Source organism: Dicentrarchus labrax, unplaced genomic scaffold (genome assembly GCF_905237075.1).
Source record: "Dicentrarchus labrax unplaced genomic scaffold, dlabrax2021, whole genome shotgun sequence".
Classification (NCBI taxonomy): Eukaryota; Metazoa; Chordata; class Actinopteri; family Moronidae; genus Dicentrarchus; species Dicentrarchus labrax.
Genome location: NW_026136706.1, coordinates 15,382,260 through 15,397,852, shown reverse-complemented (window position 1 = coordinate 15,397,852; position 15,593 = coordinate 15,382,260). Strand labels below are relative to the sequence as shown.

The 15,593-nt window shown below is 37.7% G+C and overlaps 1 protein-coding gene across 1 annotated transcript; it reads right to left on the bottom strand.

Moving 5' to 3' along the window:
- Nucleotides 1–9,552: 9,552 nt before the first annotated feature.
- Nucleotides 9,553–11,966, bottom strand: sp5a (Sp5 transcription factor a). Its single transcript, XM_051404769.1, has 2 exons — nucleotides 11,541–11,966; nucleotides 9,553–11,102 (listed from the first exon to the last, which is right to left on the bottom strand). The coding sequence occupies exons 1-2, from the start codon at nucleotides 11,589–11,591 to the stop codon at nucleotides 10,026–10,028; spliced, it is 1,128 nt and encodes a 375-aa protein (XP_051260729.1). The 5' UTR covers nucleotides 11,592–11,966; the 3' UTR covers nucleotides 9,553–10,025.
- Nucleotides 11,967–15,593: the final 3,627 nt, after the last annotated feature.

The window sequence follows — 15,593 nt, the reverse complement described above, 5'->3', positions numbered from 1 at the left end:
AGAGAGAGGAGGGGGGTGTGAGGGAAACAGACTATTCCTGTGTTTGTGTTTGTGACAGTGATTATTTTCACTGCAATCTGTGAGCAAAATCTGACTTAAACAAGTCGAGTTGTCTGAACAGCCAGTGACTGAGAATAATAAGCCTGTAAAAGAAATATGAACTCTCAGAGAGAGAGAGGGGCGAACGTCAACTGGTCCTGTTCTTGTTTCTCTCAGATCCTGCAGCCGTCAGATAGTTTCCATTGACTGTCACATGGTGTCACACAGTGTCTCACTGGTGTCACCGGTGCCTCCATCATCGTACAAACTTTTCATCTTTTCACCCCTTTCTTCAACTCAAGAAGCACCCAGGCTCAAATCTGCCTTGAACCCATAGTCCTATAACAATGCAGAAATAAAGAGGTAAATAAAATACCTCATGGGGCAGTTCACAAACACAAATATAGAAATTACTTTTGGTGTCACAATAGATTCTCTTTAAGTTTTTAAAAGAAGTTATATTCCAAGAATCAGTCTATAGACGACTATTGTAAAACTCAGCCTCTGGCAAACAGACACCTGCTGAGAGAAGACGCATGCAAGTGACGTTCAATTCTTAACCCAGAGCTCAGCACTGAGGATTAAAGATGAAATGGGCAAACGCTGCACTGTGTGAAAAGCCCTGTTTGATCTTGTTAAAGCAGGTGAAGCTATGATAACATCAGCAGTCATCATCTGGGAACGTTTCAGGGCCGTAGCCAGAATCTTAGAAGAACTGGAGCCGTGAGTCCACATCCCCCCTCTCCTCCAACACCTTCCTGAATCACTCTGAGGATGATATAATAGATAATTATGGGTCAGCGAGAACAGACTTTGAGGTACTGAAAATGTATTTAACAGAGGTGGAAGGTAACAAAGAGTACTCAAGTGCTCAGGTTTTGAGGTACTACTTTAACTCCACTACATTTATCTGACAGCTTTACTCATCTTATAAAATACAACTCGTTGTTAAAGATTAAACCAGTGGTTTCCAGCTTATTTTGGTCTTTGATCCCTTTTCAAAACAATCTGTCTTGTTGAGGCTTCTCGTCATGTTTCAGATCTCTGTGACTTGTTGGCAGTTTCCCCTGAAAGGAGAAAGAATCTAAATCTAAACTTCTCACATAGCTTTATTTCTATCATCTGTTTTAAGGCCCAAAAAGCTTTAACTCAACAACATTTCATAAAAACACAATGATTTGAAAAGTCTTAATAAAAGAATAAATCTGAATTAACATGTCAGAAAATGTTTTTTTCTTAATTCATTTCACAACCCCTCCTATTTATCTTATGTTCCCACTGAGGGGGGCCCATCCACAGGTTGGGAACCACTGAAATGAACTATATAAAATAGTTAAAACTACCTCCACCAACCTCAAGCAGCTACAACAATAAAATGCTGCAACACACTGATGCCTGTGTGTTATTAATGTAAATTATTGTATCATCACAGGGGGCAAATGAGTACCTTTAGTCTTAATACTTAAAGTACATTTAGCTGATAATACTTCTGTACTTTCAAGGTCCAGTGTTTAACATTTAGGAGGATTTATTTGCAGAAATTTAAATATAATATTCATAATTATGTTTTCATTAGTGTATAATCACCTGAAAATAAGAATCGTTGTGTTTTCATTACCTTAGAATGAGCCGTTTACATCTACAGAGGCCGCGGGTTGCCTTCCATGGAGTCCGCCATGTTGAACCACCATGTTTCTACAGTAGCCCAGAACGGACAAACCAAACACTGGCTGTAGCCTTTTGCCTTTTTTTTTTTACTAGTTTCACGGCAACCGTAGTTTCCTCCTCTGTTCTTCACAGTCCGTTTTAATCCCCAGGTCCTAGTTGACACTAAATCCTACACACTGGTCCTTTAAGCTAACTGGCTGCTGAATGTATCTTCATATTTAACACACAGAAATGAAAAAGAGCTATTGATCTTCTCTTCTAACTTTTGGCAAAAAGCAAGACAAGAAAACAACAATTTAATGTTATTGAAGAAACAGATAGAGGAGGCTATTATAATACATGAATAAATGTCTTTTTTTAAAGGCAGGGATGTTACCTCTCCATTTGAGTTTCACAAATAAAGAAGTTTTGAATAAGGTTTAATTTAAAAGAGGGTCAAGGACAGAATGTAAACAAGGTCGGATCCCGAAGGCTCGGAGGATAAAAACACGTCCACAGGGAGGTTCAAGCACTTGCACTGCGTTGAATCATTGGGCGTACACTGGGAAGCTATGTAAATGCTTATCTGCATCTAAACATAGGCTACTTATGTATTCAATAAAGAGATGGAAATCAGTTATGAAGAAAAATAACATGTTTTAATTACATTTTAATTACTGTGCACTGATGTATAAAACATAGAGCCCAGCATGAGGCTGACTGCTGACCTCTTACATAAACACATAAATCTCCATTCAAGAATCAACATTTTAATCAGAACTGGCATGACATTCTCTTTCTATCACAACACTTTTATATATCTATATAGCACGTCAAAGTTAGAATCTTATTTAACGATTCTCCATGGTTTAAATACCCCAAAACCCCCCTTTTCTTTAAAAGCCAATTAAAATATGCAAAAGTACAATCCTTCAATTTTCTCATAAAAATGTAAATGACTCAAAATGGCTAGTTACAATCAGAGGAATTATTTGACAAAGGAAAATAAAACTCTAAATGTGTCAATGAAACTATATGGTATCTCTGTGTGCGTTAAATAAACTACAGAATAACAGGGACTCTCCTGCTCTCTCCTGCTGGTGCAGAAAGGATGAGAGATGCAGTATGAGGTCATTTTGGTTACATTACAAAACAGGGTTTATTGTCTTTGACTGAATGTGTCTGTTGTGTTGTCCCAGCCACTGTTTAAACGGGTCTCCTGTGAGGCATGAAAACCCTCTATCACCTTCTCACAGCTAGAGACCCTTAAAGTTCCTGTGTAAACACACAGAAGAGCTTGAGTGTAGTCCACTTGAAAGAGTACCTTGCCAGAAAGCAGCTGCCTGTTTATTCCTATGCAGGAAAAAAAGGCTAAATGTGGAAATTATGAATCACTTTTCACAAGTCATTAACTATAGTTTGTTTACTTTTATCTAACTGTTGTCTTCTGTTCCCACATCAGCAGGACAACATGTCTCCTCCTTCAGAAACTCTTTCAAATCAGTTTTATGATGTGACAAAGTCGTCGTTGTAAGGTTTGGTTAGGTTTTAGGGAAGGATTGTGGGTAAAATAAGTAATTTGTTAAAGTCAGGGAGACATTGTGATGAGGATAAAATGACTCTACAGAGGTTGGGGGACCATCGTTGTCATGGTAACAATACTAAACAAGTGGTCAAGGTTTGGGAAAACAAACTAGTGTCTGTACAAGTCTGCTGTTTTATTGTCCCATCCCTTGTGTCGTCTGTCTTCAGTCGTTTGCTCCAGTCATAATTACTATTGTACATTTTGTCACCAGAACGTAAACATTTGTTTTTTTAACAAAAATCTGTTCATACTGTAAATATCTTAACTTAATAGCTATTAATATCTTAGTGTATTTACCTCACTTCGTTAATTCTGTTAATGCTGTTCATACTCTAAATATCCTGCTAGTATATTCATATATATATTAATATATCCCTGTACATATGCACATTACTCTGCACTTTACTGCTTTGCACTTCTGGTTAGATTCTTAACTGCATTTCATTGTCTAGTACTACTTGTGCAATGACAATGAAGTTGAATCTAATCTAATCTAATCTAAATTAGTTTTTTTAACAACAGAAATGTACTGTGAATCCCAGCTGAGCTGACAGTCGCCACCAGTGAGAGAGCTCCACTGTAAAAAACTATAGTTTCAGTCAGTGGTGATTCATTATAGTCAGTTCAGCTTGGAGATTTTAAAGATTTATTCATACATGTACTGAAGATCTCTGGTCCAGGACCTGGCAGTGAGCCATGTTTCCCCATTAAAACCTCTTTGGGTGAACAATATATTTCTACCGAGCAGGCAGGTTTTATAAACTGCTTCAGTTTTGTTACAAAAGCAGCAGGACTCACTCCACAGGTCTAAAGAGGGACTCAGCTCTGGATGATTCACAGCACAGACTAACAAGAGTTATAAAACAAAACTAACAACTCTGTGAGTGATGTGCCGGAAACAGCTGCTGTACTACTGGCACAGTTCAGAAGCAGAATTAGATGAATATTATCAAAACCATGTGTAAAATCCACCAGTGTAATGGAAATTAAATGTTACTCTTCATTAAGCCAGTTCATCATGTAAATATAAGGTTTTATTATTGACTGTGTGATTTAGTTTGGTTACATTTGTTCTCATGATCTTTAATTTTGGTTCCTGTGTTCTGATTAGACTAAAACTAAAAGATATGAAAACTAATTTACACCCACTGACATTTCTAGAAGAAAAGGTAACATGAGCTGATTTAACATTTTTATTCATGATATTCCTAAATTGTTTTAACTTGTATCCTTTCCATTATGTGTTTTTGTTTCACTCTGAAGTCAGCAGACAGGCCGTGGAAAGTCCAAATATTTGCCTTGTACGTGATTTGTAAATGTTTCCACAATGAGAAAACACTGATTCTTATGATGTTTCACCAACAGTGTCACATTTTACTCTTTTTCTTCCAGTTTACTGTGAGCTACATGGACACAAACCTTCCTGTTTATGTATTCAGATGAAAGATTTTCTGTATTCTGTGCTTTTGTTTCTGATTGTCTCACTGTTTTTAGGTGTTTGGAAAAGGTGATGTCACTTATTTCTGTGCACCAATCAGAGTTTAGCAATATTTGAATACAAATGTGATGAATCTGCACAGTCCAGATGAAGCAGCTTTTTTAAAACCTTTTAATAAACAATACCTTACATTTGTTTTTTAAATGTAATTTTCTGAACTTTAAACCCACTACAAGGAGGTTTTTAACTGGTTATGAAACAGTCTCAGTTTAACACTGATGCCTCTGACCTACATAAGCACAGACATCAGCGTAAACATTATTTATTTCTCTATCATTATTCTTAATGCCCGCCACTGGGGTTGGATTCCCCTTGAAATCAATGAAACGTGACGGTGGAAACACACTACCGTGTTTGTCCACAGGGGCCGCTAGAATCCGCAAAAAAGAAAATGTGTTACGGCTCTAACTTTGTCTGTTGAATAAACCATGTGTTCAGTAACTTTAAAGGCACAGACTGACACCACTGACAAGACAGCAAAGACGCTCCAGCTCACAGATGTGAATAATTTTTTATCTAAATGTACAGACACTAAATGTAACACCAGCAGCAGCATTTCAGGCGGTTCATACAGTAACTATCCTCCACAGTGTGCTGCAGAGCTGTTGACATCAGGGGTTTGATTCATGCCACAGCTTGTCACTCATGTTATTTCTGCAGAGCCACAGTGAAGTAGGATCACGCCTGATGAAAGAGTCCCATCCTGACTGAACCTGATCCCCAAAGCTCACAGGACCTCAGTAACTTACTTCATCTGATGTTGATGTGATTCCTAAACATGGAAGTTAATATTACATTTGTAATAATAAACATATTAATGTTATCTTTTAACACTCATCATTTCTATTCATAGCATGTATAGGCAGCAAATACACTTAATAAGTTGATTATAGTATATTGTAGTTGTAGGCAGATACAAGGATGTTTTAAAGTGTGTTTTTAGTGTATTTGTCAACAGCTGAAACTGCTCCTATGAACCATCCTAAGTTAATGAACTACAACAAAGCTGCAATTATATTTAATGATACATGATTGCACACAAACAAATATGAGTGTGATATAAAGCACTTCTTAATGTTTATACATTAAAAAAAAGGTTTAAAACTGCTTGATTAATGTGATTTAACATATTGAGCCTGAAGGTAAATTACTCTCCTGAAAAAGTAGTTTGACAAAAATTCTTTACCCAAAGTCAATTGATCAGATTGCTTCCAGAGCTTTGAGCTGCCTCGCCTGGTCTTCATCCGTGGACGGTGTTTGCAAAGGTATAAAAAGTAAATGAATACTTAAATATAAATATAATAAATAAACACAATTTAAATTATAAATGCTATCAATAATAACAAATACTTTGTTTCCTTAAGTCAATCATTCATCATCTGTTTTCTAACAATCACTGGGTTAAACATTTACCAAGTTTGGGTTAATGTTACCAAGTACCAATGGGTTGTTTTCATCCAGTGTTATTTTCTATAAGGTTGTTTTACTATGTACAAGTTTTGACCCAGTGTGACGTTTTACCCCTAAAACTGTAATAAATGTACTGTTTGTTTGCATATAACATTCAAAACTACATATAGTATTGGCAACTGTCATGAATAGTGATGTATACGTTTAAAAAGAGCTACAGTAACAGTTCACAGCCATATGTTACTTTGGGTAAATAAACACTAAAACATAACACTACTCAAAACAGCCCATTGCCTGTTTGGTTTTCTACTCATGATACAATTATTGCAACTGTATTGATGCTGTATTGATCCAAATAGGTCAGTTAAGTGATTGTTAAAATGCTCCACAGGAGTTATAGTTGTTGACATTATTAAACATTAATAAAGGCTTTAAAATATATATATCTGCTTATAACTACATTATAGTATCATTATTGTGTTTTAAACCTTTTATTAACTGCTCATAAGTGTTATAAAAGGTTGGTTGAACCGTGTAACACTGAAGGGAATGACATACAGAATGAGATCATTAGGAATGAGCATTTAATCTGCAATAATGCTTATGCTAATAATATCAATGATGCTTTTCTTTCTATCAGACAGTGGAGATTAAATTATTTTAAATCTTACATGGACATTTTCAATATGAATATTTGAAGTTCTTAAACCTTTCATTCATTTTTTATAAAATAAACTTAAGCCACAACATATAATATCCTTTCTGTGAACAATTAACCATTATGGCCTCCTACAGTGTTAGAGAATAGAGACTAAAGTTGGACAGTGAAGGCAAATCAGAGCTGAACAATGCCTTTGTGCAGAGCCAGTCTGGTGCATTCAACATATCCATCCATAGGCATCATTTTATAATAGGATCATAAAAAATGGATAAAGACTTTACAGTTCAAATGGACACATCTCATCATATTACTGTAGCTTTTTTCCCTCTTTTGTGATAAATGTATGTTAATATTCATGCAGATTGTTCATTCCTGGAATTTGGTAAAACTGGATAAACTCTCAGAGTCTCTACTACCAAGAGCATACAGCAGCACGTACAACCGTATGTATACAAAATAGTACAGTACAGTGCGGTATAATGTGGCTGGTCCAAATACTAAAGCTGATACATCTAACAGCAGACATAATGGTAATAATAGACTAATGGTTTATTTGTTTTAAAGGCCAGATCAGCATTTTATTACCATATAAGTTACACTTTAATTGTAAAGAACTGACACATCTTCATCTTATTTTTCATTTGATGATCATTAAAAAATGTCTGCTAATATTAGCCTACTGATGTAAACAAACCTCTAACAACACTAGGAAACATAATAATTGTTGGGTTATCCTTGCATTGGGACAACATTGTTACATATTGTAAGGAGAAATATCATTTGAAGCACCTGCCTTTGCTTAGGCTAAGGCAGTTTGGGAGCGATCAAACCCTGTTTTTAAAGCAACCTGCGACTGTGTGTTTAGATTTGGATGTTAAATTGCATCTTAAAGTCACTGTGTTGCAGCTTTAAGTCACCAGATGAAATGAGCTGTGTCAGGATAATTAAGCAAACTAAACAGGATTTCAACCCAACAATGCAACAAGGACACCAAAACAAACTATATTTGCACCGTTGGATTAACAATAGGAGTAAAACTGAGAAATACAAACGGAGTCAAACATGTTATACACCGACATGTGAGATGTAAAAGAATAGAAGGAGAGGTTTTTCTCTGATTTGTCATGTAATTGTCTTTCAGGTCATAATAATATTTGTCTGAACCACTGAGGCAACTTACAAAAGGGGGCGCTGTTGAGGCAGAAAACTGACAGTTCAAAATGCCAATGAATGGCATCGGTTGTTCTGTTCATACTGACATTTTCAGTGATCCCTCAAAAGACAGACAGGAGGACAGTGTCACTGCTCTGTGTAGTTATTGAAGTGGATGTTTGGATCATCATTCAAATCTATTGGATACCGAAGAGTTCATCACTTCATGTGTTGAATGTTATATAGACGTAGTTGCCCTTTAAGGTTAGAAAATCAAGGTTTTTTTAGGTCACTTTACATCCACCATGAAAGTCTGATTGGAGGAAGTCAACATAAAACACTGATAAGCATGTAGCAATGATAAGACACTGCTGTGGTCAGAGGACTCGACACGACACTTAATGTAGGCGTTAGTGTGTCGTAAGAGTGCAATATAACCTACAAATGCTAATTGTTGGACAAAAATTTGGTGAGAAAAGCTGGACTGTGGCCAACAGTCGGCTGAGGTGAGACATTAAACTTCCTGCGTGTAACACAAACCCAGTGATATTCCAGCTAAGAAGCAAAGTGGCTCTCTGTTAATGGGTCTCATCTCAGCCTACGGTGTCACTGCAAAGTCCTCAGAGGTAAATGTAAAAGGCACAAGGCAAACAGACCACATCTGTTAAGAGTGCATTAACAAATTAAAAGCATCTCTACAGTCGATTCTAATGGCAGAAAAATTAACATCAACTGTGAAGTAAAATGTGAAAATGTGGGATATTCTCCAAACAACTAAAATTTTATTTAATTTACTGTGAAGGTTGTTTTTTTCCACCCCATTAAAAGGAGCTATTTTTAAGTTCAAACCTCTAACCTCATATTTTACTGAAGTTAACACTGAAAAGGTTGAGTTTGGAGTTAAATTATGTTTCAGAATATAAGCACCTGTATGCACCTTTTGAAGCGCTCAGGTCTTCACATGATGAAGAGGAATCTCCTACAGGCTTTATATGTCAGTTTTTACTCAGTTGGCCGCCAATTATCAGAGCTCACACAGCTACATTTCACTGTTTACAGAGTGGGTGTACATTTCCAGCTATTTTATGTGAAGATTTTCAAATGCAGCCCACACTAACTCAACTTCTCTCACCTCTATGTTACCTGAATAAATATTGCTTTGCTTATGTTAAAGGTTAAACAACAACAGCAGCAGAATAACAGGGCAAGAAATTGAATTTTAAAAATGTAGACATCTTTTTTCATCTTCAGCATATCCAAAGTGATATTAAACATTGTTCTATGTTGGGTGGATTTCTCATTTCTGACCATCACCAACAGACGGAAGCTAAATATTATCACACGTTTTTGTCCTGAAATCACTTAAATTTTTGATTTTACTGAACAAAATGAGTTGGAAATTACTAACTGGGTTTGACTGTTGTAAAACTTTGACAAGAATTCACAAGGCACACTAATTCAGGTTACACTGAATCTATTTTCTTTACACATTAAAGCTGATTATGTGCAATTAGTCTCATCACCCATATAACTGAGAGATATTAAATGAATTATTCTGAGTTGAGGAAAATGTTATAATCTTTATTCTCACACAGTATTTGGGTCATATCAACAATAGCAGATCTTTTCAAGAGCATGCTTAAAAACACCCCATAAGGAGCAAAAAACGGACACTTTCATTCAACAAAAGCTATTAAATATAATTTACAGGGGAGTGAAATCTTCCACCGAAGACAATGATCAAAACACAAGTTGAAAACTTGTCTTCTTGATATGATATAGACAGTGAATTCAAACTCATGAGCTATAACTTCTCCATGGTCCCAAATTAACTTATGAAACTTTATATATATACAAAAATGTGCTACACAGACCAGCAATGTTAGAAACTATTGTCAGGATGTAAGAAACCAACCAACAAAATAAAGAGAAATACCCTATAAAAACGCAGCTCACTGTGTACTTTAACTAATGTAGGACTGACTGTATTGCACTAGTGATTTTCTACTTGTTTAAAACGACTACAAGGTGTGTTACAACATATTCCTCGTGTCCTCCCTTTTGACGTGGTCGAGTGTCTTGTCGTGGCACTTGCTTTTTTTGTTCTGGTGAGTTTTGACATGTTTTGCCAAGTGGTCACTCCTCATGAACCTCTTGCAGCAGTCCGGGCAAACAAAGCGCTTCTCCCCCGTGTGAGTCCTCAGGTGTCTCTGCAGCTCGTCCGACCTGGTGAAACTCTTCCCACAGAAGAGCCAGTTGCACACAAACGGCCGCTCTCCAGAGTGCCACCTCAGGTGCGCTTTGAGGTGAGAAGTTTTCCCATAAACTTTCCCGCAACCCGGTATGTGACATATGTGCTGCTTCTTCTTCCCAGGCTCGTCGCTGGACGTGGAGGACTGGCAGTTGGGACACCTGCACCTCCTGCACCGCCGCGCGGTTGCGAGAGGGGACTTTGTGTGCAGCAGAGCCGCGATTTGCGTCTGATATTGCGCAAAGTCCGTATGTCCCAGAACCAAGCCCCTCTGCAGCTGGAAGCGATGGGGACCGAGGGAGGAAGAGTGACTGACGTGGTTCCCCTGCTGCAGGCTCCACCACGGAATATCCTCTCCAGGGTTTGGGGACAACTGTCTCTGCTGCTGGTGCACAAGGCCAGAGGGTCCCGTGACAAAACTTGGCATGGCGGTCGGGATGGGAGTTGGGGCTGCGTAACTGACAGCGGGGACGTAGGTGGGGGGGCAGGTGGACTGCAGAGACTGCATGGAGCAAGGTAACATCTTCACAGGGGAGAAGTCATATGGGTACGAGGGGTCCGCCGGAGGGGTGAGGGGCAGTTCGTGGTGCGAGCTGAAGGAGCTCTGGATGTGCGCAGACAGCTGGGGCTTGGAGGATAGTCCGAAAGTGGAGTTGCTGGCCAGGCTGCTCTGAGGGGTCCCCTCGTTAGTCCACGGGTGAAATAAACGTGAAGGGGAGCCCAGAGTGGGGTCGTAAGGGACTTGGAGGAAATCTGTCGGGTTTGATCCGTGGTGATGGCCGATCCGGTTACAAGTGGCAGCCAGGAGAGCCAGCGGAGAGTGCTTACAGTTCTCTGGAGAAGAGTTGGGAGTGCGATCCTGGATAACCGAGACACACATTTCCTACATTACAATCATGATTTCTATACACACTTTACACGGTTAAAAAAAAACACACACACTAAGAATGTGCTGCGTTTCAACAACCAGACTAATGCTGAAATGGGGTTTTTGTCTAAATAGTTTGAATTACATCTGCTTGTAAATCGATCCTGTGAGCCTGAATCTCAGTGATGTGACATAAAAGTTGGCGTTATGTTGCAGCAGGAGTCATTAACACCCCAAACAATTAGCGGTGCTAATTCAATTATATGACACTGGACTATGAAGGTTGCACGACTTTTTTTTTTTTTTTAATTATTATTATATTTTTGAAATCTTCGCTTAATATAAAAGTCTCGTAAATCAAACCCCCGGGATGAGCAAGTTCACAAGTTATTAAAAGTCGTCAAAGTAAACAGAAAGTTGCGCACCAACCTGGAGAAAAGCCTGGAGTGTTTCATTCCGCAGTACAGCCACTGCTGCCATGGTAAACGTCCTCCTCCCTCTCGATGGAAACAAAAATAAAAATAAAAAAAAGCACTAATTCGAGATAAATGTGCGCATTCGCGGTGAAATATCGAGCCGAGCAGGGTCTCCACACTCTCTCCGGTTGCTTCCTCTCTGCCAGATATCCTCGGTCTATCTGAAGAGTGAGGGATCACTTCTTAGAATTTGATAAGGACTTTGGTGGGCCGCCAGCCAGTCAGAAATAAGATTTATTACTTTGAAGTTTGCCGCTGCCCAATCATCAAAGAATAGCGGCTCTTTGAGAGGGGAAAGCAAATCCTTTGAATCCACAAAGCTCCTATGGTGTGTTTGTTGGTCTGGATAAAGGAGCTGATTATTAGGGGGGATGGGAAGGGAGGAGATAAAGGCGGGACAATTAATGAAGTAATCACTATGTGGGAAATGTATATACACAAATAATTGGATTTTCTTGATCAAAGACCCCCATGCCGCCTGGAGACCCCGGTATTGGTTGCTGTAGTCATCTGATCCTCTTTTTGTAATTAAGGATTTGTAGCAGAACCCTATGTGACAATGTGACATTGTTATCTCTGGAGATCTCCAAGAGCGTCGCCTGACTGTTTGATGGAGGAAAGAGACCAAATCAAGTGACTCAACACAAAGTTCTCATCTCTGAAGAATCTGCGTCTCTTTTACGTTTCTAATTTAAAATTAAAATGTCTTTGTTGTTCCTTTGAACCACAGCAAAGCATTAAACACTTAATTATGCCCTCTCTGAATTATTTAAATACTTATTTCTCCTTCACTCAGTTCATTCATTTGTTTTATCAGAACCTTACTCCTAATTTAGATTTTTTTAATTTCTTTTTCATTTTCTTTGTTGAGTATTAAAATGTAGCTGAGATCAAGAGCCTCAGGGTGAATTCCCAGCAGCTAATTCAAATTATAACATGTTACTTAACATGACACAAAGGGGGGGAAACTTCTACTTAAAATCAGGTGACAAAAGCAACACTTGAAATGCTGATGTCTCAATTCTGTTTTCTTATAAACTTGTCAGTATGTCAGTGAGGAGCCTCTCAGTCACAGGATGTCGTGCACTTAAGCATCCGCATTAAACAAAGGTATTTATAATCTAAGGGAACTTAATCAGGAATATAATATCACATTTTGTCTTTTATTTTTTGTTTCAGAACATTTAATAAAGGCAAAAGTATGCAGTTCTCGTAAGATAATATCCAAACTTTTGTGGCACAGCAGTCAAAATGGAAGTTGTAGTTTTTCTATATCAACTCTCTGATCTTTATCTGGCTTCCCTGCAGAAACAATCACTGTCCTCTCAACTAGTTTGGAGCGGCAGATTTTGAATTAGATCTGTTCCTTTGAAGGGATTAATGTTCCCAGTCCTCTCCCACGGCTTTACACACAGTCATGAGGGAAAGGGGGAGTCCTGCTGGGCTGCACTGGAGCCATGTTAAACTACAAAACTGGCTACAGGACTGGTGTAGTCACACTGTTGGCTGATAAAAAAAAACAAAACTAGTGGAGATTAACCTTGTTTACATCAAGTTATGGAAGCAGTAGGTGATGAAGTTTGTTCTGTAGAGCTAATAAAAATATGCAGAGAACAAGAAGGTCACTTTGAATCCTGAGCCACATCCTATTAAATTTACCGTTTACATAAGAGAGTGTGTGTGTGTGTGTGTGTACTTTAGTAGTAACTCTTTAATAAGTTACACCTATACGTGACTACTGGAAAATCACCTCAGCCCCACTATAAATGTTTGTTTTCATGATCAAGAAATATACTTGTTTATACGCTGTTTTTAAGTTATTACTAATTACTCTACCGATGGTTAATAAATCATTTACTCATGCTTCATAAATCAGTTAGGAGCAACTAATAAGAAAAACTTTCAGGCTGCCAAACTGTGAAAAATCCTGCTGCAGGATAACAACGTGCAGCCAAAAGGATTTTCTTCACAACCTGGCAACCAAAAACACGATCTTATTAATGGATTCCAAATCTATGAAGTATTTCTAAATGAGTAATTAACCATTTATAAAGCTGTTACCTGTGAATTGTACGTTATTGGCGTCCATGTATTCACTTTGTGCATTTTGGTATTAAAGGATTTTGACAAAAAAGGAGCTCAAAACAGGTGAAAAGAGAATTTTAAAATGGCCGAATGGTTTATAGATCAGTAGGAACAAGTTTTGGGTTGCCAGGTTGTGAAAAATTCCTTTGACTGGTGTTTATCCTTTCTATTTGAGTAATTATTCAGTTACAAATGTAGGTAAAATATTAATAAATACTCAAGGTTGCTAACTTTCTACTAACCATTCAGGTCTGCAGTATGTTAATAAGTCATTAATAATGAGTTTTTATACACAATATCTATTTTAGCCAAGACAAAAAGACAATGCATCATGCTGGAAGAGGAAACAACAGCAAAAGGGATATTTTGTTCTTATTGATGGCTTATAACTGATTTATAAAGCAGTATTAACTAGTTTATTAAAAATGTATAAAGCTGTTAGTTACTGCGTATAAACAGTTTATAAAGGATACCTTATTAGAAAGTGGTTCCAGAATATTTTTTAATGTAAAATGTACTTTATTAGTGTAAATGTCCACTTTATGCAATTTGAAATAAAAGGATTTTGACACAACTGTACTCAAAACAGGTGAAAAGATCATTATAAATTGGCTGTAAACACAGTCAACCAGCTGTTACCAACTAATTTTACTAACTGGCACAGACGTCACTGCAGTAAACACTTTCACAGTCTGACTCCCAAAAGTTTGTATTTGTGCAGAAAAGCGCTGTCAGTTAGTTTTTGCTTCCAGGTTTAAATGTCAGATAAATGTCAAATGTTGTAATCTGCTCTCTTATGTCAAACCAGACAACTGGTAAAGTAACGGGAGAATCCACCCTAAAACAGAATTAGGATTTCTCTACGAACCCGAGCAGCAGCAACGACTGGTGGACATTCAAATAGCAGATTAATTCTGATTTAGGGTGGATTTTCACACAAATCTGCTTTACATGTGAGCTGTCATGCTATGCAAAGGCAAATTTCAGCCATATATGACAACTGCATGAATTTTGCGAACCATCAGTGTTACCAAATTATTGATATCTTCCTTTTAGATACTCAGTTCGGCACCTAAATGCAAGTTCTTACATTTTAATGCATCTCAATAGGACTCCAGCTGAGGAATGGATTTGGCTGAGCAGGACTTTGATATAGTTTGTAAGAAATTCATGACTGTGTGCTTGACACAATGTCCACTCCCCGAGGTAATTTACTTGCTCCAAACCTTTACCATCTCGTGGCCATGCCTCAAGTTTTACAGGGTCACCTCAGCAGTGGTTTGGCTGAAAGAAATTTTTCCGGCGGCATTCGATGGGAAAATTAACTTTGAGGAACCCCCCACTGCAATATTTTACTGCCTGACACTCAAAGGTTTGAACATGGAATCAGTCAGTACCATCCGTGTATTTCATACAGTACTTTAAACCATAAAGCAGAGAGTCAATCAACAGGAATACTGTTAAGAGACGTGTGTGCAGCTGCATTTAAGCATCAGCGGTATATCTAAAAAAGAAGATACAGTCCTGCAGTGTTTACAGGAAACAGAAGCTGGTCTTTTTCTGCACATATATAAACGTCGGTTCATTTCCTGAGTTGAAAACAAAATTAAACATTTTATAAAAGTTCAACAAGTGACAAACAGGTGCTTTGGTTTCATGTTGGGATTACTTTTACACCTTACAACGTGAACATTACAGCAGATTGGAGACAATTATAACATATAACTATACTTTGCATTGTCCCAAAAAGTGTTTTAAGTGTTGTTTAGATCATTCCAATTAAAACAAAAGCAGATATTACACACATCTAAACTGAGACTATAATGCCACTGTGGTCAATTATATTTCTCTATTAACTGTATAATAAAGTTATGCAATTACCAGAAAACACAACAAAAAAAATGACACCAACAGTCGAAAG